Source organism: Arvicanthis niloticus, chromosome 8 (genome assembly GCF_011762505.2).
Source record: "Arvicanthis niloticus isolate mArvNil1 chromosome 8, mArvNil1.pat.X, whole genome shotgun sequence".
Taxonomy (NCBI): Eukaryota; Metazoa; Chordata; class Mammalia; order Rodentia; family Muridae; genus Arvicanthis; species Arvicanthis niloticus.
Genome location: NC_047665.1, coordinates 37,484,902 through 37,510,127, shown reverse-complemented (window position 1 = coordinate 37,510,127; position 25,226 = coordinate 37,484,902). Strand labels below are relative to the sequence as shown.

At 41.5% G+C, this 25,226-nt stretch overlaps 1 protein-coding gene across 4 annotated transcripts in view; it reads left to right on the top strand.

Annotated features, from left to right (window-relative positions):
- The window catches only part of LOC117713908 (cytidine monophosphate-N-acetylneuraminic acid hydroxylase), a 92,610-nt gene that overhangs the window by 21,611 nt on the left and 45,773 nt on the right, over nucleotides 1-25,226 (top strand). For 2 of the 4 annotated variants that reach the window (XM_076939236.1, XM_034510443.2), the window contains exons 1-8: nucleotides 6,372-6,514; nucleotides 6,633-6,734; nucleotides 6,957-7,157; nucleotides 12,652-12,743; nucleotides 18,993-19,102; nucleotides 20,646-20,836; nucleotides 24,570-24,717; nucleotides 25,036-25,117. In XM_076939236.1, coding sequence (XP_076795351.1) covers nucleotides 6,724-6,734; nucleotides 6,957-7,157; nucleotides 12,652-12,743; nucleotides 18,993-19,102; nucleotides 20,646-20,836; nucleotides 24,570-24,717; nucleotides 25,036-25,117 — 835 coding nt within the window. In that variant the 5' untranslated portion in view covers nucleotides 6,372-6,514; nucleotides 6,633-6,723. Of the gene's footprint in view, nucleotides 1-4,314; nucleotides 4,396-6,371; nucleotides 6,515-6,632; nucleotides 6,735-6,956; nucleotides 7,158-12,651; nucleotides 12,744-18,992; nucleotides 19,103-20,645; nucleotides 20,837-24,569; nucleotides 24,718-25,035; nucleotides 25,118-25,226 lie in introns of those variants that run through there. The other 2 variants (XM_076939234.1, XM_076939235.1) reach the window with 2 other exon arrangements.

The following is a 25,226-nucleotide window of genomic DNA, read 5'->3' as shown; positions in this document are numbered from 1 at the left end:
CCCATATCATAGTATATCTCCTGTCTTGCAAATGTTCATTTTAATAGGTTTAGTTAATTTCATTGGTTTGGTTAGAGGTCTCTGGCTTCTGTGGTACCATCAATATTTGGATCCTGACCTGGACTCCTTTGGATTATGCTGTTGCTGCCCTGTGTCATGGAGGTCCTGGTCCTTTCATGCACCCCAGCAATTCACAGATGATATAGGTTTGGGGACAGGCAAATTCAAAGCCCTGAATCTGGGTCTGGGTGGCAGCTGAGCTGGTCAGCCCTCTGGCTCTCTCTTATCCCTACCACCAGCTGAGCTTTCCCGCACTTATGGTGCGTATGTTTCTTTTCCCCAGTGTGTGGATATTGTTATATGTCTTTGCAAGTTGTTTAAATTGTTTCTTTTCCTACTGAATTCTGTCATATGCACCCTAATATGATAATATGTAATTGACCTAGAAAACTTATACAGCTATAACTTATTATTTCATTGTTGAATATTTGAGCTTTCTAAGGAGGGCTAATGTAAATAATGTGGTTGTACATCCTTGTACACTTGTCTTGAAGAATATATGCATACCCGTGTCTAGTTTTCAGACTAGAATAGCATTGGGAGACATGGTCCATGTGTACTTTCTGTTTTTTCCAGACAAAGCCACAGTGTTTTTCAGTGTGACAGAATCACATTGCATGCCTATAGTAACTTACCAGAGTTTCTATTGCCACTCCCACCCTCAACCCCTTGCAACAACACTTGGTATTTTCGGTTATTTAAATTTAGTTAATCTAGCGGCTGCAGGCATATCTTGTATGGCTTTATTTTTCATTTCCACAATTACTAGAGACACTCGACTCCCTTTTAAAAATTTATTGATAATTTGAGTATTCTCTTGTGTGAAATGCCTGTCCAAGCCTTTTTAGCCTATTTTCCTTTTAACCATGGATTTGTAGAAATTCTTATATATTCTGCAGAAAATTATTTTGTAATTTGACCAAGCAAATGGGCCTTTTCTTTTTAATCTTTTTATTCTTTTATAGTGTTTTGGAATGAATATGTTATCATCTTAATACAACTTAGATATTGATAATTTTCTTTTGGAGTAGTTTTGTGGTTGTTGTTGTTTTGTGTGTGTGCATGCACTCGCACATGTGTTATAGTCTGTCTTATCTAATTTACCAAATCTGTGAGAAGGGCTTTCTTTTCTTTCTTTTAACATAATATTTTTATTGATTCTTTGGAGTTTCACATCACACACCATCATACTCCCTAGTCCTTCCATGTCTGCCCACCAACCCTCGTGACTTCCCCCTGCCCCTCCCCCCAAAATAAAATAAAAATAAAAAACAGAAAATGAAACAAAACAAATCCACTTTGTGTTCTATATAGACGCACTGGAACATGGCCAAAGTCTCAGTGGCCTGCCCCTTAAAAAGAAGTCCACCCCCAACCCCCACCAGAAGCCATCAGTTATGAAGTGCTACACTTCATCATCCTTATGCTTTTTAAGAGTTTTCTTTGATGGCTTCCTGTTTAGGTTGTTGCTTTGTGTGTGTGGAGAAGGGTAGGAATTGTCACAGAAGCCTTCCATGTCCCTCTTTCTTGACTGTGTGTCTATACCCATCGATAACACTGCAAAAGTAGCTTCTTTACTCTTTTCAGTCAGAGGGAACACAGCCATGTGGTTTCTGGTGACAGCATAGACCACAAACACAGCCCTCCTTTCCGGCTGAAGTAGGACCACAGTGACAATGCAGACCACTCACATCAATATGGCTCCTGGTGGCAGCACTGCCTGAGAACATCAACATTCCTTCAGGCTGCAGCACAGGCCACAGATATCAACATGGACGGCCGAAAGGCCAGAGACATGAACACAGACCCTGGCTGCAGAAAGACTCTAGACCTGGACACAGCCCTTAGCACCATGCACCCAGACATTACCATGGCAAGCAGGGAATTTCATAGCATACTTTTATTGTTTCCTTAATGGCCTTGAGGTCTGTAGTGCTGTTCTTTTCATTCCTGATATTAGTTCAAATGGTCCTTAGCTTAAGATGGGACTATATATATATATATATATATATATATATATATATTACTTTTTAGTGGAGCAGAAATAGTATACATTCTGTAGAAACTCTACTTTAAATTCTGATATTTTCCTAGACTAGCAGTTTACCGTATGATACTCTTCCATGGCTGTACAGTGGCCACAGCTCCTAAGAAGCCGCATAGTCACCAGGGTGAACAGCTGATATTCTAGCAGGAGTGTCTAATCTCTCGTAGTGGAACATGACACTCTTAATACAGAGTGTTGGGCTGTGTCTATAACAATCTTGTGACACACATAGCCCGCAGACCGGAGCTGTGACATGGCTGGATAGTGTACTGTATTGCTAAGCTATGTTCACTAGACTGGAGGTATTTGACTTATAGTTTCAGCTCATACTTGGTTTTTTCAAGTTGTAAAACCACCATAAGTTGAAGACCACCTATATTTCGTCTACTTTTTCATAGACTTATTATTTTTTATAGGCTTATTATTTGGCTGTTTGGTGCTGCAGATTGAACCCAGGGCCTCTTGCATTCTACGCAAATGCTCTCCTACCAGACCACATCCCCAACCTAGGTGTACAGATTATTATATATTGATTTTTCTGCTTCCAAGCCCATGTATTTTTGCTTAGCTTGTGATTTCTTTTTTTTTTTTTTTTTTCTGCCTTGAATTTTTTTTTCTAGATTCCCAAGGTGAAAACTTGTGTTCTGGGGTTTCTATTGCTATGATAAAATGCCATGGCAAAAATCAATCTGGGAAGGGAAGGGTTTATTTCAGCTCACATTTCCAGGTCCATGACTGAGGGAAGTTAGGAATGTAAGCAGGGCTGTGGGAAGGCAGGAAGGCTTGAGTGAATGTAGAAAGAACAAATGGAGTCTAGAATGGAAGGGCACTGTTGACATGGGCAGGAGCATGCCAAGGATCGATGTCTCAGACCCAAGGAACATTGGCCTAGCCTTCCTCCTGGGTCATGCTCAGGAATGAGAAAGCCTTCCTCTGGTCCAAGAGTGAGTGTTGACAGTGTGTATAACTCAATTTATTCAACTAGCTAAAGCTTAACAAAGTTAACAAAGACAAAGAGGCTAGACATATACCTTCAAGTCAGTTGCTGTTAGCCTGAGTAGACCTTAGGAATTCATAAACCTTATTCACCAAATATATTTTGCTACTTTTCTAAATTTTTCTAGAAGCCTGGTATTGAACACAGTTAGCAAAGACATAAGTGGATATATATATATATATATATATATATATTTGAGTCAGCTCTGTTAACCTGAGTAGAACTTTAAAACCTTAAGAATTTATAAATCTTAATAAAATGTTGGATTTTTTAAAATCTAAATCTTTTACTCTCCGGCAAAAATCATCATGCAGAAGCTTATCCTAATCCAAAACATCTTAGAACCTACTGCTGTCTTCTTAAAGCAGACACAATGATGAATAGAGACTTAATAGGTCTATGAAGGTTTATGGGTACCATCTCTGTTGGTATATACCATATGGTTATCTTAATCATGATGCTGGTAAAGTTACATGGCATTGACTTCTTTAACCTTAGTAAAGATGGCTGTCAGCCACATGGTTGCTTCCATCCTGATTAATCATCAGTCAAGATGGAGACAAGCCACATGTCTGATATTTAAAAATATTTATTTTACTAAACAAGAGTTGAATCTAAGTATATATATATATATATATATATATATATATATATATGTGTGTGTGTGTGTGTGTGTTCTGTAGAAGATCTATATATAGTATGCTGAAACTAATTAAGATTACCTATGTATAGGCTTTTTAAAACTATTAGCCTTTTGCTACACATTTTAAGCTAGCTTTTGCTTCAGATTTTATAATTTTTAATCACACCCAATAAACTTACAAATCCTGAGATAGTTTATACAATAGTCTGAAGAGGTTTTTCTGAGAGCAGAGAGCAAAGAAATCCTAGAAATAAAAGTGTTTTTGAAAAAGCAATAAGAGACTTTTGAGGGTGTGGAACAGAGAAAGTTTAGATATGAGGAATTTGGGGGATCATTTGCTTGTGCAGTGGCAAAAGTTATTTCAGTTTGCAAGAATTTGAAAATAGATTGTGTCATGTTTTGACCATTAAGCTGTAGTGAAGCCAAGATCTTTTGCAGAAGGACAAAGCAAAGCTTTGATGAAATCCCTGAGTTAGAGAAGGAAAAGAGATTAGATAAGAAGGGAAAGGGTCACGAAATGGGAACTCCACCCAATGGAGGATTCCAATCTTGTAGAGACTCATATGGGTATACGGGAGCTGTGGAGTTACAAGACTCCAGTGAACCAATGGGAGGGACGAAGGCAGAGCAGGCAGCTCCTAGGTGCAGGTAAGAAAGCTCCAGGAGGGAGTTGAGAACATGTGGGGACAGAGAAAATGGGGGGAGGAAGAAGGAAAGTGTCCTGGTGACAAGAATTACAATATGGGGCACCCCTAAGAGGATTGAGAGACCTATCAGAGAAAAATGTCCCAAATAGTAAAGGAGAGGGAGGTGTCTCTTTCCATGTGATGGGGGCCCAGGAGGCAAGAGGAGCTTCCCAGCACACTGGTGTGCTTTTATCAAGCTCCAGGGAGCCAATGGAAACAAAGCAGGCAGCACTGGGGTGGTATTTCCACCCCATTAGACACACAGAGAGAGCCCATAGAGGGAGGAGCAGAGCCTTTCCATGGGATGCGTGCCCAGGATAGCATAGCAGGCTCTAGGAGCCACAGGGACTGAGACAGACGCCCAGAATCACAGTGAAGAAGTGTGCCAGGTGGAGGGAAGAAGCAGATAAAGAGGCAGACTCTAGAATTTGGAGTCTACTATGGTGGGTGGCAGAAATTATCAGAAACAATCAAATCAATGGCATGGTTTGATTAGGAGAGGTCAGGCCCCTTGGAAAGGGATCCATTTACACCCCACCTGGTGATGTCAGTAGCAGACACATAAACTGAGGACACTACCATTTCAAGGTATGGTTGAGGGGAAAGGTTTTTTGTTTAGTTGGTTGTTTTGTTTTGTTTTAGTATAGATATGAGGGAGAGTAGAGCCAGAGGCATCTGAAAGATTCCAGGGCAGAGAAAGAAATTAGTAGACTGGACATACCCTGTGGATTGGACCAGTTCAAGAGAGGAGGGAATGGCAGAGGGCAAGAAAAGAAGACAATGAGAGTTCAGACAAAAGAGACCAAGAGATAGGAGCAAGAGAGAGGGGACCAAGAGAAAGCATGAGAGAAATAGTAAGGCTCCAAGGCAATGAGAAGCTGGGGAGAGATGCCCATGAGTGGAGAAGTCAGAGAGGCACGAGAGTCAGAAGTTCAAGGCTGTCACTGCCTATGTAATGATTTTGAGACCAGAATGGGCTCCATGAGACCCTATCTCAGAAACAAGCTTGTGCGCTGGGACACCCATGCTTTATTTTATCTTCTGGTGCTAGAACAAGCTGCAGTTAACTGCACTTGCTTTCTTCACTGGGTGCCGCAGCTGCACTCGATTACAGAATGTGGGTTTTATGATCCATTCACCTGAAGATAACCACTGTAGGCATGGTGCCTGTGCTTGCTTTTAACTCAGTGCTAACTCTTTACACTGTAAGGAATCAGTACAAGGATTCGCAAGGTTTAGACTGGATTCCTTCCAACCATATTTATTCACTTAAACCATGTCTCTGAAATAATGCCACGTCTGCTGTGAACAGAATTGGGAGGAGTTTAGGGCGGATGTGACAGTGGGACTCTACTGTAGAACTCGTCCTAGAGCTGTGCCCTCCTCTGTTTAGAATGGGAAGTAGCTTGAGTTCTTCACCCTGCCACCACCCCCACCCCCACCCTGCACCCCTGATTCTTTTTACCTTCTGGTTTAAGACATTTACAGACTGAAAGTAAAATCATCCCAGCACGCTTGAGCTCATTTTGAAAGGCAACATGAGAAGAGGAGATAATTTGGGCCACTTTAAGTTTGGAGTAAAAGACACAAATAAGCCCCTACACACATCCAGATTTTTGCATCACAAATATGCAAAAAAAAAGATTCATTTTGAAAAATCTTTGGGTGCAGCTTTGATATTGTTATGATTCAGAGAGAGCCTGCTGAGGAACTGGGTTGAAGCTGGATGGTGTTCGATGCCTCACTGCAGCTGAAGTTTTCTGTAAATCATTCAAACTTAGTGCCTGAGAGAGTTGTGCTGTTAAATAGCTAACTGAAGAACACAGCTTGGGGAAGGCAGTCCTCTAAGTGGTTGGAGAAGAAAAACAAAACTAATGACTGCAGGCTCTGAAAGTGAACACGTGTAAGCGAGCAAGTGGCATACCAGGTGCTGTTTTGGTACTCTGAGTGGTAGGGTCAGACCAAATAGTCAGAGATGGATCCAGAAGACTTGGCCGAGCAGGGGCCAGTTCTAGCTGAACTTGCAGGCTGATGGTGATCCTTCAGGACTTGAACTCCCTCTGAGGCAAAGGGACATCCAGGTGTAAAAGGGAAGCCAGAGAAAGCTGAACTGAAGACCCAGGCTTTTAAAAGAGGTGGGGGTGGGGAGCGGAAACTATCAACGGAAATAGTGAATTTTGGTAAACATTGTCTCTCCAGGCAGCTTAACACCATCCTCCCCTTCCTGGTATGAGCCACAGAAGTAGAAAGAACACCAGCAATTGCTTTTGAAATATCCTGGAACTGGCAGATGATGGACAGGCAAGTGAGAAAGGGCTCAATTCTGTATGAAAGTAGAGTGCACATTTGCATGGATTTAAAGGTGGGGAGAAAGGGCACTCACTATTGGGGGGCCACTGAGCCTGGGTTGTGGGAGATGCTTCAGACATACAGGGAAGTTTTCAGATGTCATTTTAGAATGTGTATCCTTTCAAACCCAACAGGACGAATGCTCCTCTTGTAATACCTGCCTTTTCTTAGCAGGAAACAGACAGCTGAGACCCTGCTGTCCTTGTCTCCTGCCGAAGTTGCTGACCTCAAGGAAGGAATCAATTTTTTTCGAAATAAGACTACTGGGAAGGAGTACATTTTATACAAGGAGAAGGACCACCTAAAGGCATGCAAGAACCTCTGCAAGCACCAAGGAGGCCTGTTCATGAAAGACATCGAGGATTTAGATGGAAGGTACCATGGGGTCCTTTGCTCTCTGCCAGTGACCCTGTTCGCAGTTAGATTTGACAGGAAGGGTGCTCACCTCGACATTTTAAATGACCCAGTCAGCAAAGTGCTTCTAGTAAGTTTTCCTCTTGTTTCATTGGGACATTTTCCTAACTTCAAAATTATGTTTTGCTTAAATTTTCTTTCTCTTCTCTCTTTCTGAGAACTCTAAATTAGCTTGACAACTTTAGCTGCTGTCACCTAGCTTCTAGAGTATGGGAACATGGATGGGAGTGTTTGGGTTGCCGGAGTAGGAACACACATATAAGGTATTGCATTCATCGAAGATTCAATTCTTCTAGAAGTCCTTCTTGCAGGACACACACACATATGCACATTCTCTCTCTCTCTCTCTCTCTCTCTCTCTCTCTCTCTCTCTCTCTCTCACACACACACACACACACACACACACACACAGAGTGAGAGAAAGACAGAGGGTGCTATCCAAACCTTGCTAAAAAGCCAATATCTCTGCTGTCTCCCCTACACAATGGTGGTTCTGATTATTTTTTCTGAGAGCCTATGCCTTTGCCAGCCTTCAGCCCCATATAGAACATCTGTCCTCCGGGCAGCAGCAATGTTAGGACAGAGTTATTTGGCTTTGAGGAACTATCTGGCACAGCTAAAGAGAATTTTTGGGCATCTGCTGCATCAGCACCTCATGAATGCTAGACCCTTCCCTTTAGAGTTTTCTGGAGCCTGTCCTGGTCTACTTGGGTTGAGTCCTTGGGTGTTGGGATTTGTCATTTCTTTGTGTGATCAGTCTTACCTGTGGCCTTGTGTGGATAGTTCAGTGGTAGAGGGAGCTAAGGAGTTCTCCAAGAATGCTCCATTATCACTGTGCAGAGGACAATCCCCAAATTTAGAATATTCTCACAACTACCATAGACTTGTTTGAGTACAGATACAGTTCCATATCCTAGTTGACTTTCCAGTGTGATTCTCTGTTGCATTTGTAGCCAGAAACTCAATATTATTCAATTTGGATTATTGGCATCCTTCCTAGGGAATAGGGCAGGGGACCTCACCTCCTTCCATCTCTGGTATATTCATATGTTCATGAAGTACTCAGGGTAGATAGAGGTTTTTGTTTTCCTGCTGATTATCTTTGGGAGATGTTGAATTTCCTGTCTTTCTATATTTAGCTAACCACTGAGGGAGGCACTAAAGCGTAGTGGGCTCTCTCCTCCTTGCCTGCCTCACCAGCTCTACAGTAATCTTTCTCAGCCTCAGTCTGCTCACTTGTAAAATGAAAACATCACCTATGTTGTCAGGATTCTGAGAGAGTAAAATGTTTGCTGTTGAAGCATGGGGACCCATGCTCAGATTCAGAGCATTTATGTAAAAGGCCAGGCACTGTGGTGTGTGCCTGCAATCCTAACCTCTGGAGAGGCAGAGGCAAGGGATCTCTGGGCTTCCTGGCCAGACAGTCTAGCTTAATATCAATGAGCTTCAGGTTCAGAGAGAGATGCTGTCTCTCAGAGCAAACGGAAGAAATGAAGAAGGAGTAATTGCAGATGACAGACATGTTAGGATAGAAGATATGATGCTAGTTGCCTTTATAGTTCTAATCCTGTTGTGGATGTTTTGGTTTGGGTAGTGGATAAATGCATATAGTATATCCAGTACTGAACGTGTCAAATTTAAAGTGAAGTTTCATGTTCTATTCTGAAAATCAGTTCTAACTATATATAAGTCTATTAAGTTGTACAAACTTTGGGTCTAGATAATTTTGGTGTGTGATGTCTTTTATTTATTTGCAAGCTGCCTTTTTAAAAAGTTAATAAGGATTATTGAAAATAAATTTCAAAAAGAGAAAAAAAATGGAAAAGAAATTGAGAAAGACCCCCAATAGTGACCTACATATATACGCATTCACACACACACAAAGAAGGCCCACTCACTCAAAACCTACAAAGAATGTTTAAAATACCATCACCTGTAGTATATGATAAGCAGCCAATTAATGCTCACCATTGTTACTATTCATGTGGGGCCATGAACTTCCTGTGGTCTGTACACACAGATTCTTGGGAAGAACTGATTGTTTTTGCATTGTTTCCTCACCTAAATATGGTAAGTTCCTTACCACAGACCAGACATTCTTGCCTTACGCAAAGCCTTAGAGTGGTTAGTCTTAGTTTTGGTTTACCAGCAGCTTAGCTCTGGGGTATGTGTGTACATACTCACGTGACCGGGTGTTGACAGAGGATATATTTCTGAATCCCACTCCACCTTAGGTTTTGAGCATTTCTCACAGAAACTAAACCTCACTACAGGATAGATCAGTAGGAACCCCAGGGATCCTTCCATGTCAACATCCCTAGTGTCGGTTCTAGGTACATGCTTCTACTCCGAGTGTTTTATGGGAATTCGGGGGTTTAGACTCTGGTTCTTATGCTTGGGTGACAAGCCCTTCACCCACTGAGCCATTCCCTAGCCCATAAATCTCTTCTCTTTGCTACCCTCACAGGGAGCCTGGGCACTCTCAGCTTTATTTCTCTGGGGAGCTCACCACACAGTAGTTACCCTGTGTGCCTGTGGAGGCCCCATTTGACTCTCTACCTTCCATTCTTCTCCTGGAGCCTCTGTAAGGTTGTCAGTCCTGGAAGCGCATCTTTCTCAGGGTACAGTTAAGCATAGCCCATTCCTTCCTGCCATCCAGTTTCCTTCCTGACACATAACCAGGATCTTAGAAGCTGTACATCTCATGTTCTTAAGTCTAATGTCCTCATAGCTTCTGTGTGTGGAGCTGGGGTCATTCTTGTGCCCACCCCCTCTACCTCTCTCTTGTCTCCTATTCCTTTCCCACACCCTCCTGTTTCCCATCCCTCTATCTTCTGTCCTACTCCTGTCCCCTCCCAGTGCCCTCCCATCAAGCTGCTGCCCAACCATACACACTTGGTTCTATCTGCTTACTCTCTTGGTTCTAGAATATTCTACAGTCCCATTTGGGATGCCTCCTCCTGACTTTTAGAGGTTGTTTCCCATTCATTCCTGAGAAAGGAGGAGCTGCAAAGTAATTCTTCATAAATCAAACTGTGAACTATGCGTTCTTACTGACCTATAAAGGACATTTAAAAATTCTGGATTGTTGGGGTCCACACTAGCCCCACATTGGGCGCCAAAATAAATGTTGCAGCCCAGGCAAAATGTTGAGGCCCGGGCCGCCCCACGTTGGGCGCCAAAATAATGTTGGGGTCCACACTAGCCCCACGTTGGGCGCCAAAATAATGTTGGGGACCGCACTAGCCCCAAGTTGGGGCGGCCAAAATAAATGTTGCAGCCCAGGCAAAATGTTGAGGCCCGGGCCGACCCACGTTTGGGTGGCCACTGTATCCTGGCCCAAGCTGCTGCTCCAGTCTGCAGGTCGGGTTTCAGCAAGAGCGAAGGTGAGGGCAGATTCTACCTAATGTCTGATGTGTATGAATCTCTCTCTCTCTCCCTAATGTCTTCTCTCTGCTGTGTCTCCCTAATGTCTGAATTCTGATCTGTTCTGTCTCTGCCTTTTATATGTCTCACTTCTAAGCCACGCCTCTAAGTTACACCTTTAATCATGCCCTTAGGTCTTGTCTCTAACCCTGATCTCTATACTTCTTAAGTCACACACCTTTAATCTCACACACCTTTAATCTCAAGGTATCTAAACCAAGATTATCAGAGTGTTCTCAGCTGTTGTAGGCTATTGTAATTTAAATCTCATGTCAGGGTATATGGCTCAAGATGGCTGCAAAGCTGATAGCCGCTTTCTGATAAAAGTCGGCCCCCAACACTGGATACAATAAAGCTTGGAAATGGCAGCATGATATGTTTTATATGTTTTCATTCTTTCTTCCTTTTTCTTTTTAATGATGCTTCTGGTAAGAGCCATTTCTTGGTTTAAAAAAAGATTCTTTGCCTCTTGAAACAAAACCAACATCAAACAGGAATTTATAAAGATAAGAAAAGAAATGGTTTGTACCCTCCTTCTGAATGAGCACCCCCAGGTGTGCCTTATTTCCAACTAAGCACCCCCAGATGGCTTTATTTTCTGGGGAGATGAAAGGGAGCTGGGCATGGTAGCGCATGCCTATGATCCCAGTATTTGGAAGGCTGAGACAGGGGATTTCTGTCTGTCTGGAACCAGTTTGGGCCACAAAATAAAATTCTGAGTGAAAAAAAAAAATAAAACAGAGCTGGGAGCAGTGAGCCATAAATGGTGGTGCACACCCATAAACAGAAAGCTGAAGAGGCAGCAGGGAAATGAGGAGGTCACGGTCATCCTTGGCTACATATTAAGGTCAGGGCTAGCCTGGGCTACATGAGATTCTGTCTCAAACAAATTGAAGGAGCAAGAAGAAAGGAATGTAGGAAGGAAGAAACAAAGGAAAGAAAAAAGGAAGAAAGTTAGTTCAAGCAATTATCAAAAATGATACAGTATCTCCTTTAAAGTCTCCCATTGGTTATAGTCCGAGTCTTAGTCTGAAATGGAGTTAAATTAATAAATAGAAATGTAGTACATTCACCTAAATACTTATATAAAAAAGAATTTTAGTTCATGTTGTAAATATTGTGGGAGATGTGCATTTGAAAATATAATCACTTTAAGCAGGGTATGATGGCACATGATTTTGATCCCAGCATTTAGGAGGCAAAGGTAGGTGGATATCTGTGAGTTCAAAGCCAACTTGGTCTACAAAAAGAGTTTCAGGACAGCCAATGCTACACAGAGAAAGCTTGTCTTAAAAAGAGCCAAAGAAAGAAAGAAAGAAAGAGAGAGAGAGAGAGAGAGAGAGAGAGAGAGAGAAAGAGAAAGAAAGGAAGAAAGAAGAAATAAATGAGAAAGAACAAAAATATTCTCTATAATCACTTTGTCTGAAATTCATATTTATCTGAGTAGATTGTATCTGATCTGGCAATCATACTCTTAAACCTTAAACTTTTGGGGATATGAAACTAGTTGAACAGTAGAAGTGAGGGCCAAGGAGAGATAAGTCATGCATACATATGACCACATTCTCTCTGTACCTCACTTAGCTGCACCACTCTTGTGTCTTTGTGGATAAGAGCTGTCTTCAGAAGCATGGCTTCCCACCAGCAGCTTGCTTATCACATGTGTATAAGCCTTGCTTTACCAATGCCCACCCTTCTCCTCTTCCCCTAAAGCCCGTGTGTGAATAGCCTCATTTCAAGCTGACTCCAGCCACACTCCCTGACCAGGAGGAGTTACCCTGAAGTCCCATTCTCTAACACACATCATTGTGTGATGCAGGCTTCATCGTCACATTTAAAGACATCACTTGGTGATTAGCCAGCTTTTTCTTGGCTTCCCCTGCCCTTGCTATCACCTCTTCATAGGTTTTCTTTCATGTATTTTGAGTTCCATCAATTGCTTTGACTTCTGTGTCATGAGATGCTATCACACTTCATCAGAACTAATTTTTTTCACTGTGTCATACAGCTGACTCTCATTTTCCCCTAGGTCCATTAAATGCACAAAGCACAACTGGAAGTTAGATGTGAGCACCATGAAATATACCAACCCTCCAGGGAGCTTCTGTCAAGATGAGCTTGGTAAACACCCATCCGTGCTTTCTGCTGCAATGAGGAGGGGAGAGGGGAGGGGAGGGGAGGGGAGGGGAGGGGAGGGGAGGGGAGGGGAGGGGAGGGGAGGGGACTTTGGAAACTTTGTCATAATGACTTCCACTCCAAGTTTTGGATCTGTTCTGATTTTAAACTGTTAGACCTACATGATTGATTGATTGATTGAGACAAGGTCTTCCTTCTCATGCTTATTGATCATTTGCATTTCATCTTTGGAGAATTCCCTCTTCCTCTCACTAGTTCATTTATAGATTGGGTAACTTGATTTCTCATTGTTTAGCCTTTTTAATTCTTTGTATAGTCTAGATACTACAACTCTGCTGTCTTGTCCAGCAGGGCATTAAACAGGGGTCCAGGGAGGTCACCTGAAAAAGAGCAGGGGGGGGGGATCAGACAAAGATGCAAAGAATGGCGATCTGTCTATAGGCTGACCAAATCGCCATTTTTACTTTTTTACACAGGGGTTATATACATAAAAAGGCAGGATGTGGGGGAAGGGGATGACACAGGAACATAAGTGTTCAGGGGGAGTACAGATATCTTCCAGAACAGAGTATCAGCTGGGTGAAGCTTCAGGGAACAGGTCACTATGACTCCGCCTATGATTCACTTGTCCTTATCTAAGTTGGTACTATCTATCAGGGCTACCTACCTATCTACAAGGTCTATGATGACTTAGGCTTGGCAACTTTTCACCAAAGCTGCTTGTTTACAATAGCTGTTTCAGTGTTTTTCACAGAGTCCTGAGACTTTGTGTTAACAGGCCGACTTAGGTCTATGGCTGATTTTAGGCCTTCAGTGTATAAGCAAAGCTGCCCCTGACACTCTGCCAGATGTATCATGAGCAAATATGTTCATCTAGTCTCTGGGCTGTCTTCCCCAAATTGCTTCATTTGCTGTGCAGAAGCTTGTTAATGCCTTGAGTATTTATCAGTTGTTGGTGCTGTTTCCTGACGGACTACAGGCCTGTTCAGACGCTTTTTAGCTGTGCCTATCTGTATTTTGAACTGTTTCCCCTACTCTTTCCCCTAGTGTTTTCACTGTTTCAGATCTTTTGGGGTTAATTTTCATTAAGGTAAGAGATGGTGATCTGGTTTTACTCTTGTACGTGTGGTTATCCAGTTTTACCAGCACCATTTCCTGGAGTGGTTTTCTTTTCTCTAATGTCTGTTTTTGGCATCTTTCATCAAAGACTGAAATGCTTCTAGCTAAATGTGTTTATATGAGTTCTTCACTCTGACCCAGTTATCTGTGTGTTTGTTTTTGTTTCATCCTACTTTGTGAAAAATTTGTATTACTTTTGTTAAATTAATTCATAAATATTTTTTTGCCAGGAGCTGTGCCTGAGCACTGGGTCCGCTCTCTGAGACAACTGATTAGATGGAGCATTGGTAGAGGCAAGACTTGTTCTTGCAAGTGTAAAAGTTGTTTAGTACTAATATTTATTCTCTTTGATTCTTAGTTATTTGGGGGCCAAAAGCCAATGGCTTCAGGAAAATTGACACCTGTTGCTTAGTACTAAATAATATTTACCTGTCTTGACTCTAAGTTACTCTGAGGCCAAAAGCCAATGACTTCAGGCTGGCCAGGCAAGAAGGAGGTTTGAAGCAATTAACTTTTATTGAACCAGGAGAAGAAAGTTGCACTCACAAAAGGAAAAAAACTTTTATACAAGCAAATATGCATAAACACAATACATTCACACACACACTAATACATACACATTCCTGATCACATACTTTTTTGAGGCGGCCCAACAATCTGTCTCATCAACTTACATACTTATATACACACATGCCCACACACACACATACACACATACTTATATACACACATACACACACACCTATACTTATATATGCTAATGATCATGATATTATATATATATATTATATTTTATGTGTACACACACATATATATGTGTGTGTATATATATGTATATATACACACACACACACACACACATATATATATATAAAATTGTGGATGGGGCAAAAGCTCCAGTGCAGAAAGAACTTACTCATTTTGGATGAAAAAAAAAGGTTCAACTTTTATTGCATAGAGAGAGAAAAAGCTTCTACCCTTCACTGCTAATGAATTTAAAAACCTGTCTCATTATAAGAAAAGCCTACCTGGTGCTTTCTGCTCTATGGCTCCTTCTTTCTTAGTCTCTTCCCTCTTTAGTCTGGTATTTTCTGCTGTCTTTTCTGCTTCTATTTTGCTTTTCCTTTATTCTCCTTCTATGTCCTTAAATCCTCTCTCTTCTTCTTTGTCCCTCCTCATCTACCCAGCCCCTCATCTCTGTAATGCTTCTATCCAATTCTCCTTCTGCATCTTAATTCACCTTTTCTAGTTTTTTGTACCTTTTCAGGAGAATCGATCACATGGTATTCTAAGCATCCTGTTTTTTTCAAGACTTCACACAAGTTCAAACATAAATTCAAATCATAAATTGAACAAGAAGTTACAACAAAGATGTTTACATGTGTTTCCATTAAGACTAGTTATATAACTAAGCATTCACTATATGCTATTAGCTCCATAGGTTCATTGAGAGTTTAAAACTATAATGCTTAGGTCTAAATTGACATTGAAGTTTTGTATAGATAAACTCAGTCAATATTTTATCTTCTGTCCTTGCACTTACAATAAAATGTTCATTCACAGTTTATGGCCTTTAGTTACTGGTTTTACAGCTTAAATGAATGTATTCCTAAGTTATAAATCTGTATCATGCCTGCTTTTTTTTTAGCTCAATTAACTCATGACACCTGAAGACTAGCAGAGTTCTAATTGCAGTTTTCGTATTACAGAGGGTTTTTATATCATTTTCGTAAGTTTAGAAAAGCTATAGAATCATTATTAGGAATTAAGAAATCATCTATTTCTCTACATAGCATTGCTATGAAAGAGTATGTCTTCACTGATTTGCAGATAATCTGCCCAATAGGGTGGGCTAATCCCAAGAATTGTTATATCAATTTAATAATGACAGGAAAGGCACATCAATAGCAGGAATCAATCAATAGACAAAGTCCCTTGGGTCTTGCCTCCAGGAGCTCATTCATCACAGTCCATGGTGAATTGTCCCAGGAAAATCACCTGCTAGCCTTTAGCCTCCCCTAGATGGCTCCTGACATATTTTATTCTTTTTGATCATTTTATAAATATAACCTTAAGGTTGCTCATTGCTATATATAGAAATGTTAACTTTCATATTGATTATGTATCTACAAACTTCCAGACCTCAGCTATTAATTCTATAGTTTTTTGTTAGATATATTAGATGTTTTGTATTTAGGATCATGTTCTCTATGAATATAGATAGCTTAACTTCTTTCTAATTAGTGTGTGTTTTGTTTCACTTTCTTGCATAGTTGCTTTGTCTAAGACCTCCAGGCAGAAGTGGTAACAGAGAGCCTCCTTGTCCTGTCTCTGCTCTCACAGTGGTAGCAGCTGGGTGTTCTCAGCCAGCTCTTTTCAGGTTGAGGACCTGCTTTGCTATTCTTTGCCTCCTAACAGTATCTTCTCACTCAAAATGTTATATTTTGTCAACTATCTTTTTTGTATCCATTGAGATGCTCATATGTTTCCCACATCTCTTCCATGAATGTGATGTAGTCCATTGGTCTTTTGAATACTGAATCATCATTGCATTTTTCAAATATTGAACCAGGTTGGTATGAAGTTCACTTGGTCATGTGTGATTCTGTTTCAGACCAACTAGGTATTGATGCAGACAAACACACTACAAAAAAAAAAAAAAAAAAAAAAAGAAAAAAGAAAAACAAAGACCAATATTTTTATGAATGTCGGTATGAAAAGTCATTTACAAAACGGTATCATCATTTACAAAATAGTATCAAATACAACTTATGAATGAGAGTGAAAGGAGAATTAAATGAGAAAATGTTTGCATGGACAAAATTTGATGAACTGAGAAGTAGGATGGACACAACATCCCTTTCACTTATGAGACCATCATTCATTCATTCATTCTCAGTGTGAATGACATTGACATCTGCTTGCTGGAATGTATGGGCTTTTCCTCCTAGAAACAATATGTAGATATTCTTATAATCTCTGCACTGCACCTGACATGATTAGGCTCTTACACTCGTCTCATTTTGGGTACTAATTGCATCTCCTCAGTTTCTGTTTACATCTCTTGTCAAATGTGATGCTAATGTGATGACAATTAACATTTAGTATGATGTGTTTCATAACTTTTTTTGATGTTAGAATTTTTCAGTTAATTTTTTTATCTGTTTTTTATCTGTTTCAGTTTCTTGTTGGAATTGCTTCTATAGCTGTTCAATTCACAAGTCTTTTTTTTTAAGTTATTTTATCATCTGTTATCATGATTTGGTGGCTTTCTTTTGTATCATGAAGTAACCAGAAAACTCAGTAAACCAATTGCTGTGGCATCGCTTGTTAGCTCCCCAATTTACACTTTCTTCAAGCCACCTACAGCCATCGTGTCATTACAATCCACCTGCCTGTCCTATGCCAATCATGTTGGTGATTGAAACTTTATGACAACCTTTTGCTCCATTTCTTTCCTATTCTTTGTAAATAAGGATTTTAAGGAGGGTTGGGTTGGTAGTACAACACTTGGGTGGCTGAGGCAGGAGTGCCACGGATTCCAAACATGCTTGTGTAATATCTGTCTAGCCAGGATTATATAACAAGATCCTGGTTCAAAATGGGGCAGGGGAAGGCTTCAGGGAATATCATGCAACATACCTTGATGTAGACCACATACTGTTTTCTGACATTGCAAGATCTGTCTCATGTCTCATAAGACTTGCAGTCTGGAAAGAGCGTAGGTGTCTTAGAGAAAAATATGTAATATATCTAGTGATGACAAGGGCTTCGGGGGGGGGGTTGGAAATGAGGAGTGGTAGAGGTTTGGAAAGATGCTGTACCACTGTGGCTGAGGAAGTACTGTTTGACCTGGAATATTGACTAAGCTCTTTGGATGATTAATAGGCACAAGAAGATGAGCAGTGCTTAATGACAAATAAATGTGCATTTTTCTAGTGAGTAGAGAACAGTTTGAATGTTTGAAACACAAACAAGGACAGAATTAGCTCAGTCAGCAGAGTGCTTGCCAGATCTTCAGAGCTCATGTAATAGAATCTGGGTGTGGTAGTGCATACTTATGATTCTAGCAAAATGGAGGAGGAGACCAGAGGATCCCTGGAGCTCACTAATCAGTCTGGCTAGCCTTCTTGGTGAGTTTTAGGTCAAATAAAAGACCTTGTTTTTAAAGAATGAGATGGGAGAACAGCCAAGGTTAACCTCTGGCCTCCACATACACACACATAATGTGCACATGTATGTTCATCTGCACCTCCACACACACGTGTACTCAGAGAAACATGTATGCATATACCCAAAAGAAATAATGACAAACAAGTCTTGTTTTTTTAGCATAACAAATTCTAAATTGGATTTTTAAAACATTTGTTTCCAACAGTTTCTTTGATAAAAGTTATCTTAAAGTACTGTGAATACTACTCACTTTGAAATGGAGATGATTTTTTTTGCTTGTTTTTTTGACTGTTTGTTTGAGAAATTTGTGAAAGTGGGTAGCATTGGGCAGAGGCCCATCTCAACAGATTGTGAGACAACTGTTGTTGGGAATTGTTTAATTACTTTTCTTATTGTTGTGACCAAATTCCTAGTAAGGAGCAACTTAGGAGAGGAGAGGTTTATTTTGGCTCGTGGTTGGATTGGACATGTAACAGATCTTCATGAATTCTAAGCTGTCCTATGCCAGCATACCTCTGCATGACGTCATGCACCATGCTGACTGCCTGTGTCCTATTTCATTTGTGTCTGTCAGACATTTCATGGTTCATGTCCAGCTTGAATGGTTTGAGACTGCTTCCTACTTCTTTTGGCTTTTGTTGTCAGGTTAGGAGCTCCTTTGTGTACAGCCTCTTGGCACCCTAACCTTCTGTCTTTCACTGGTTTCATCATAGTGCATGTGTTAAACATGCCAGAGATCTCTTGAGTTGCTTAAGTGGAGCATGAACAAATGAGCAGCAGCAGCAGCTGTTGCCTTGGTAATTGCTGTGTGCTCAGTGAGTCTTCTCTTCCGCTGTGTGTGGTGTTCACCTTCTGTATTTTGATTATGTGTTTGTATTTAAGTAACACTTTCAAAACTGTCATTTTCCTCACGTGCTCAGATTTATTTCCCTTTGGTTCTAGTTGTCGAAGTGGATGAAAACAATGGGCTTTCCCTTGTAGAACTGAACCCTCCTAACCCCTGGGACTCTGATCCCAGGTCTCCTGAAGAATTAGCTTTTGGGGAAGTACAGGTAAGAAAACATTAATGTTATAATATTCTTAATAACAAAATGAAACTAAGATGTCACTCATGCATATATTTGCATATCTTTACAACTATATTCATATATATATACCTAGAGATTATATATAACTCATACTACAGAAGAGAGAGAGAGAGGGAAAGAGAGAGAAAGAGAAAGAGAGATATGAAGAAGTTCAGAAAGTATTTTTATTGCCTGAACGTTTGTGGATAAGATGGTATGTCAGTCAGTGCTTTGATGATAAAATACTTGAAGCTGAGAACTTCATGAAGATTTCACTGATAGTACAAGAACTTCAAGAGCATGGTGTTTTGTACATGCCTAGCTCTGGTGGATACGTCGGGGTAGATGGACTCACAATAGTGGGAGTGTGCATAAAGGTTTCCTGTCATACATGCAGAACAATGACTGGAGAGAGGTGCCAGTCTTCTCATTTAAAAACAAAACAAAACAAAACAAAACAAAAAAAAAACAATATTCTCAGGGGAACTGGCCGATCTTGAGATTCTGTGACCCTGGAAGAACTATGTTGATCTCTTCTAAAATCTCTGCTAGTAATAAATTAATTACCTTAGATTAGGCTCCACCTCTTAAAGACCCAAGCACTTTCAACATGCCCACACTGGGCACCAAGTTTCAAGCACATGAACTTTTGGGGGGAGTAAACTGCATTCCCACTGCAGCAGATAACAAGTTGTATATTTTTGCCCCTCATCCTGAGATCTTTATGAGTCTTTTACACAGTTTCTATCTTCAGAGCACTTTCCTCTAAGGAAAACACCTCAGAAGTTTAAAAAAGCAGAATTAAATATTTTTTTTTCTGTATGTTTAGGAAGTTGTGTGCATTTGGGCAGAGCTTTTATTTCTGTGTTTTGTTTTATTTTGGTTTGTTTGAAACAAATGAAACTCCACTCAGAACAGGAATAATAACAACTCATGTGTTTCCTGGCTGCTCCTGGCTCCTTACACTAGATTCCTGTTGCGTATCTTTGTTCCTCTGTGTGTTCTTTAACTGTGGATGTGCCAGACAAGAGGGTGGGGAGGTGAGGAATAGGTCTGGAATTCCCCTACCTGCGCTTGTCTGGAAATCATTGTTGAAATCCATTCTCAGAGGCTCTTGGCATCCTACAGAATGAGTAAATGCGTAATGTAGACCTCAGATAGCCTAATTTCAGTCCAGCCTGCCCAGCTGTGCCAACACACTAAACGACTAAAGAATCATGTATTCAATACTCCCTGAAGCCACACTGGCATGCTAAGTCCCCCGATGCTTGTGCTAACATTGGTCATTGCTAAACACGTCAGAGCTGGTTTAAAGAGAGTAATATCTGGTGCATCATTGATTTGACATGAAGCACCAGGCACTAGAGTTCATGTCTGATAGTCTGTGGAGGGTGTTGTGTTCTGTCAGTGTGTGTCTGCAGTTGTCGTTGAGCCAGAGCTGGTTTAACCTTGTCAGAGAAACAGCCCAAACCTTGTGCTCCATTGCTGCTGACCAAGCCATAACAGGAATCTCACTGTCTTCTAACAGATAACATATCTCACTCATGCCTGCATGGACCTCAAGTTGGGAGACAAGCGGATGGTGTTTGACCCTTGGTTAATTGGTCCTGCTTTTGCCCGAGGATGGTGGCTGCTACATGAGCCTCCATCTGACTGGCTGGAGAGGCTATGCAAAGCAGACCTCATTTACATCAGTCACATGCACTCAGATCACCTGAGGTAATTGAGATGGCACTTTGCTGTACAACCAGGTTTATCCAGGACTTCTTGCCTTAGCATCCCATGTGCTAGGATTACCATCCCTCACAACCATGTCCTGCTTTCCCCTCCCATTTTATAAATGTATTCTTCTGACTACAGCCTCTCCTCCCACCACTGCTCCTCGTTGCCAGCACCCTGCAGATCCACTGCTCCTCTGATTCCCTTCAGAAAAGAACAGGCCTCCTAGGAATGTCAACTGAACCTGCCATAACAAGATGGAATACAGTTAGTCACAAATCCTCATATCAAGTGCGGACAAGGCAACACAGAAGGAGGAAAGGGCTCCCAGGGACAGCCAAAAGAGTCCGAAACAACCCTACTCCCACTGTTAGGAGTCCTACAAGAATACAATGCTACATGACCATTATATATATGTGCGCAGAGGACCGTGACTGCTGTTTCAGTCTCTGTGAGCCCCTATGAACCCTGCTTAGTTGATTTTGTGAGCTGTATTCTCCTCGTGTCCTCGACTCCATTAAGTCCTCAGTCCTTCCTCCCTCTTCTGCAGGGTTCCCCTGGCCTTGCCTAATGTTTGGCTGTGGGTCTCTGCATCTGCTCCCATCAGCTGCTAGAGGAAGCCTCTCTGATGATGATTTGGGTAGACACCGATCTATGAGTACAGCAGAGTAGCGCTAAGACAATCAATCTCTCTCTCTCTCTCTCTCTCTCTCTCTCTCTCTCTCTCTCTCTCTCTCCCTCTCCCTCTCCCTCTCCCTCTCCCTCTCCCTCTCCCTCTCCCTCTCCCTCTCCCTCTCCCTCTCCCTCTCCCTCTCCCTCTCCTTCTCTCTCCCTCTCCCCTCCCCCTCCCCATACTTTTTTCCAGTTGCATTTGTTTCTATCCTGCATCTCAGGACCATCCTGTCTCAAGCTCCTGACTAGTATGGAACTCAAGTTAGACCAGCCATTGGTTGGCTACTCCCACAAGCTCTGAGCCACCATTGCCGAAGCACACCTTACAGGAAGGACAGGCTGGAGGTCTATTTTGTGGCTGGGTTTGTGTCCCAATCCCACAACTGGAAGCCTTGCTGTTTACAGAAGATGACAGGTTCGGGCTCCATACCCTCCCTAGGGCCACCCTCATGGGTTTCAGGATGGTTCTACTCCACTAGGTTTCTACACTACCTTCCAAACAACCCCCAATTCCAGTCGCCTTTCCCTGTACTCTCTCCCTCCATCCCCGTCCCCACCACCTGATCCTTCCTATTCCCACTTCCCGCCTTCCCGAAGTCCACTTGCAAAATCTATTCTATTTACCCTTCCCAGGGAGACCATGTGTCCCCACTGAAGGGCCAGTTGAAGACCAGAGTCAGGGTCTCCTGATCAAAGTTGTTACACACTAAGGACAGGCTCATAACACACCCACTGTGAAACATTTGGTGACTGTTTGCCACTGAAAAGCTTCTGAGACTTGTGAGTTTTACTCCCTCCCTCCATCTCCTTGGTATTCCTCGTTACATTCTTTCTGAGTTAATTAGTAAGTACTCATGCCATTTACCCTGATCCTACTGTCTGACCTTTACTTTAGGTTAAACTTTCCTGAATTACAAAAGTGAAGGGGGAAACAGTGTGGTGGAGTGACTAGGTTTCAAAGAAACATTATTTCATAACATTAATATAGTGTTGTTACATGATATCGGCAGTTAAGAATTATCAGTCAGATGATAACATTAGTTACTTTCTTGTTGTGATAAAAACACTGTGACCAAGGCAACTTATAAGAGAAATAATTTACTTGGGCTTATCATTCCAGAGCATCATGGGGTGGGGTGGAGGAAGGATTGCTGTCTAGGCTGTAGAAGCCACACAAGTGGATGGCACACATATTGAACTAGGAGCATGAGCAGAGACAATGCCCCCCTGACACACTTCCTAAGCCTCCCCAGACTGCTGCCAACTAGGGTCCAAGTATTCAAATGCCCAAGACTAGCTGGCTGCTGTGTGCCTTAATCTCAGCACTTGGGAGTTAGAGGCAGTCAAATGAATCTCTGTAAGTTCAAGGCCAGCCTGGTCTATGGTGTGAGTTTCAGGACAGCTAGGGCTGTTACACAGAGGAACCCTGTCTCAAGCAAGCAAGCAAACAAACAAACAAAAACAACAACAACAACAAAAAATCAAATGCCCCAAACTATAGGGACATTCTCATCCTTTTTTTCCCCCATAAAAACAGGAAATATCTCCTTTGGGGTCATTTTTTCCTAATTCTCTTTATGATGCAAGATGTGTTTTCTGAACTCAGAGATGAAAGGCAAGTCAAAAGAATCCTGGAATTTTTACATCTTTTGCTTGGAGGATGAAACCTGCTTCCTCCCTATTTCCTCTCCCTGCCTCACAAGCTCTGCTTATTTCCATGGCTCTTCACAGCTCGGGAACGTTAGATTGGTACAGCTGATGCATGCTAACATGCCAGTTTTGTTTCTGTGTTCATTTGGTATGATAGTCTGATTCTTTTATGTGTTTGTCTGTTGGAGATTAAAAACATGTAGTACACTAGTCTTGTAGTCACTAGCCAGACACTAGTCCGATTCTAAAACTAGAAAGTAAATGTGTTAAAGTCAGAAACTACCTTCTAATGAGAGCATTGCTAGGGTTGGTGAGAAAAAAACAAAAAAAACAAAGTTTGAACATCAATCTATTGTTTATATTATCTGTGCATTTATGACTATGTTTTCTCATCTATTAAAACAAAAATCCTCAGAGTATATAGTAAGACCCTCCCGCCTGTAATCCTAATACCCAAAAGGCTGAGTTAGGAGGAATTTTAAGAACTCCAGATCAGCTTGGCTATACAGTGAGACCCTATCTCTAAAACAAAACAAAAACAACAATAAAACCCACAACAGGAAAAGAATTTTAAAAGTGGAAACTCATAGCAGTGTCCTTGTTCGTGATAGAATGGATACCTAACCATTTGCTCATCTTTCTACCATACTCTACAATGATACATCAAAAACACTTTAGGTAATTAACGCTCAGTAGACGTGACAATTGCCTTCATGTCTATAAGCAGCTCAAAAGACCTGGGTGCCTGGTTACGCACAGTTGAGATTTTAGAATGCTGAATTTTTTTTTTAAATCTCCATTAAATTTTATGGTATGATCCCTCTGGTAACTTGAGTTCTCCAAAGGATAAATGATGTCAGTGTAACTATCAGCCTTTAAGAAACATGGCAGGGACCCACAGGTGGGAGTGGTGCCACTCCTGGGCCGGTGGTCCTGGGTTCTATAAGAAAGCAGGCAGAGCCAGGTGATGGTGGCATATGCCTTTAATCTCAGCACTCCAGTGGCAGAGACAGCAACCTGGTCTACAGAGTTCCAGGTCAGCTAGGACCACACAGAGAAACCCTGTCTGTGCTGTGTCCTCTGTTTTACTGAGATTGGCTACTTGGGAAGATCATGAGGATGTTGATTTTACAGCAACATCTGCATGACTCTCTCTGTGACTTCTGCTACTCCCCACCCCATCCGGCCTCACCACTTGAAGCAACACTGGTGTGGAACATGGGACTCACACACTTGGCAGATGTCCACTCTGTGGTTTGTTAGGATGTCCTAGCCGTGAAGTAAGATCCTCTGGGATGCAGTCGTGAGTGTGAGCAGGAACTCTCTCTGACTGTCATGAAAGGCTGCAGGTTGTTCTCTTGCTGGTGAATTCTGGTTTATTATCTTCACTGTTTCCACCCCTCTGATCTAGTTACCCTACCCTGAAGCAGCTTTCCCAGAGACGACCAGACATTCCCATTTATGTTGGTGACACAGAAAGACCTGTGTTTTGGAATCTGGATCAGAGCGGCGTCCGGTTAACTAACATCAACGTGGTTCCATTTGGAATATGGCAACAGGTCAGAGATCTGTTTGCTTTCTTATTATGCTTTCTGAGATGACATTTAAATGTATAGAATGTGGCCCAGGTTGTTGGTACACGAGATACGGTGAACACAACCTCTATCAAACTTCAGTTTTGGACATAACTGTCTGTGCTCAAAGCTTTTGTTTCCACTTAGCAAATGTATAAGCTTATAAAACAGCCTAATAAACCTAGTTCCAGATAAAGTTTTTCATTTCCTTTGATCTGATTTGATAATTTTTCTCAAAATGATAATCTTCTCAAATAGTAAGGCCAAGCTGACCTACATAATTGCTTTATTGTTGGATTGCAGGTAGACAAAAGGCTCCGGTTCATGATCTTGATGGATGGTATTCATCCTGAGATGGACACGTGCATTATCGTGGAGTACAAAGGTATCTTCCTATCCCCAAAAGCAATGGAAAGGGAAATGCACCATGGGTAGGAAAGATGTCCGAAACCTCATCCTATGCTCATCTTCTGTCTCCATTTTCAGAGAACACA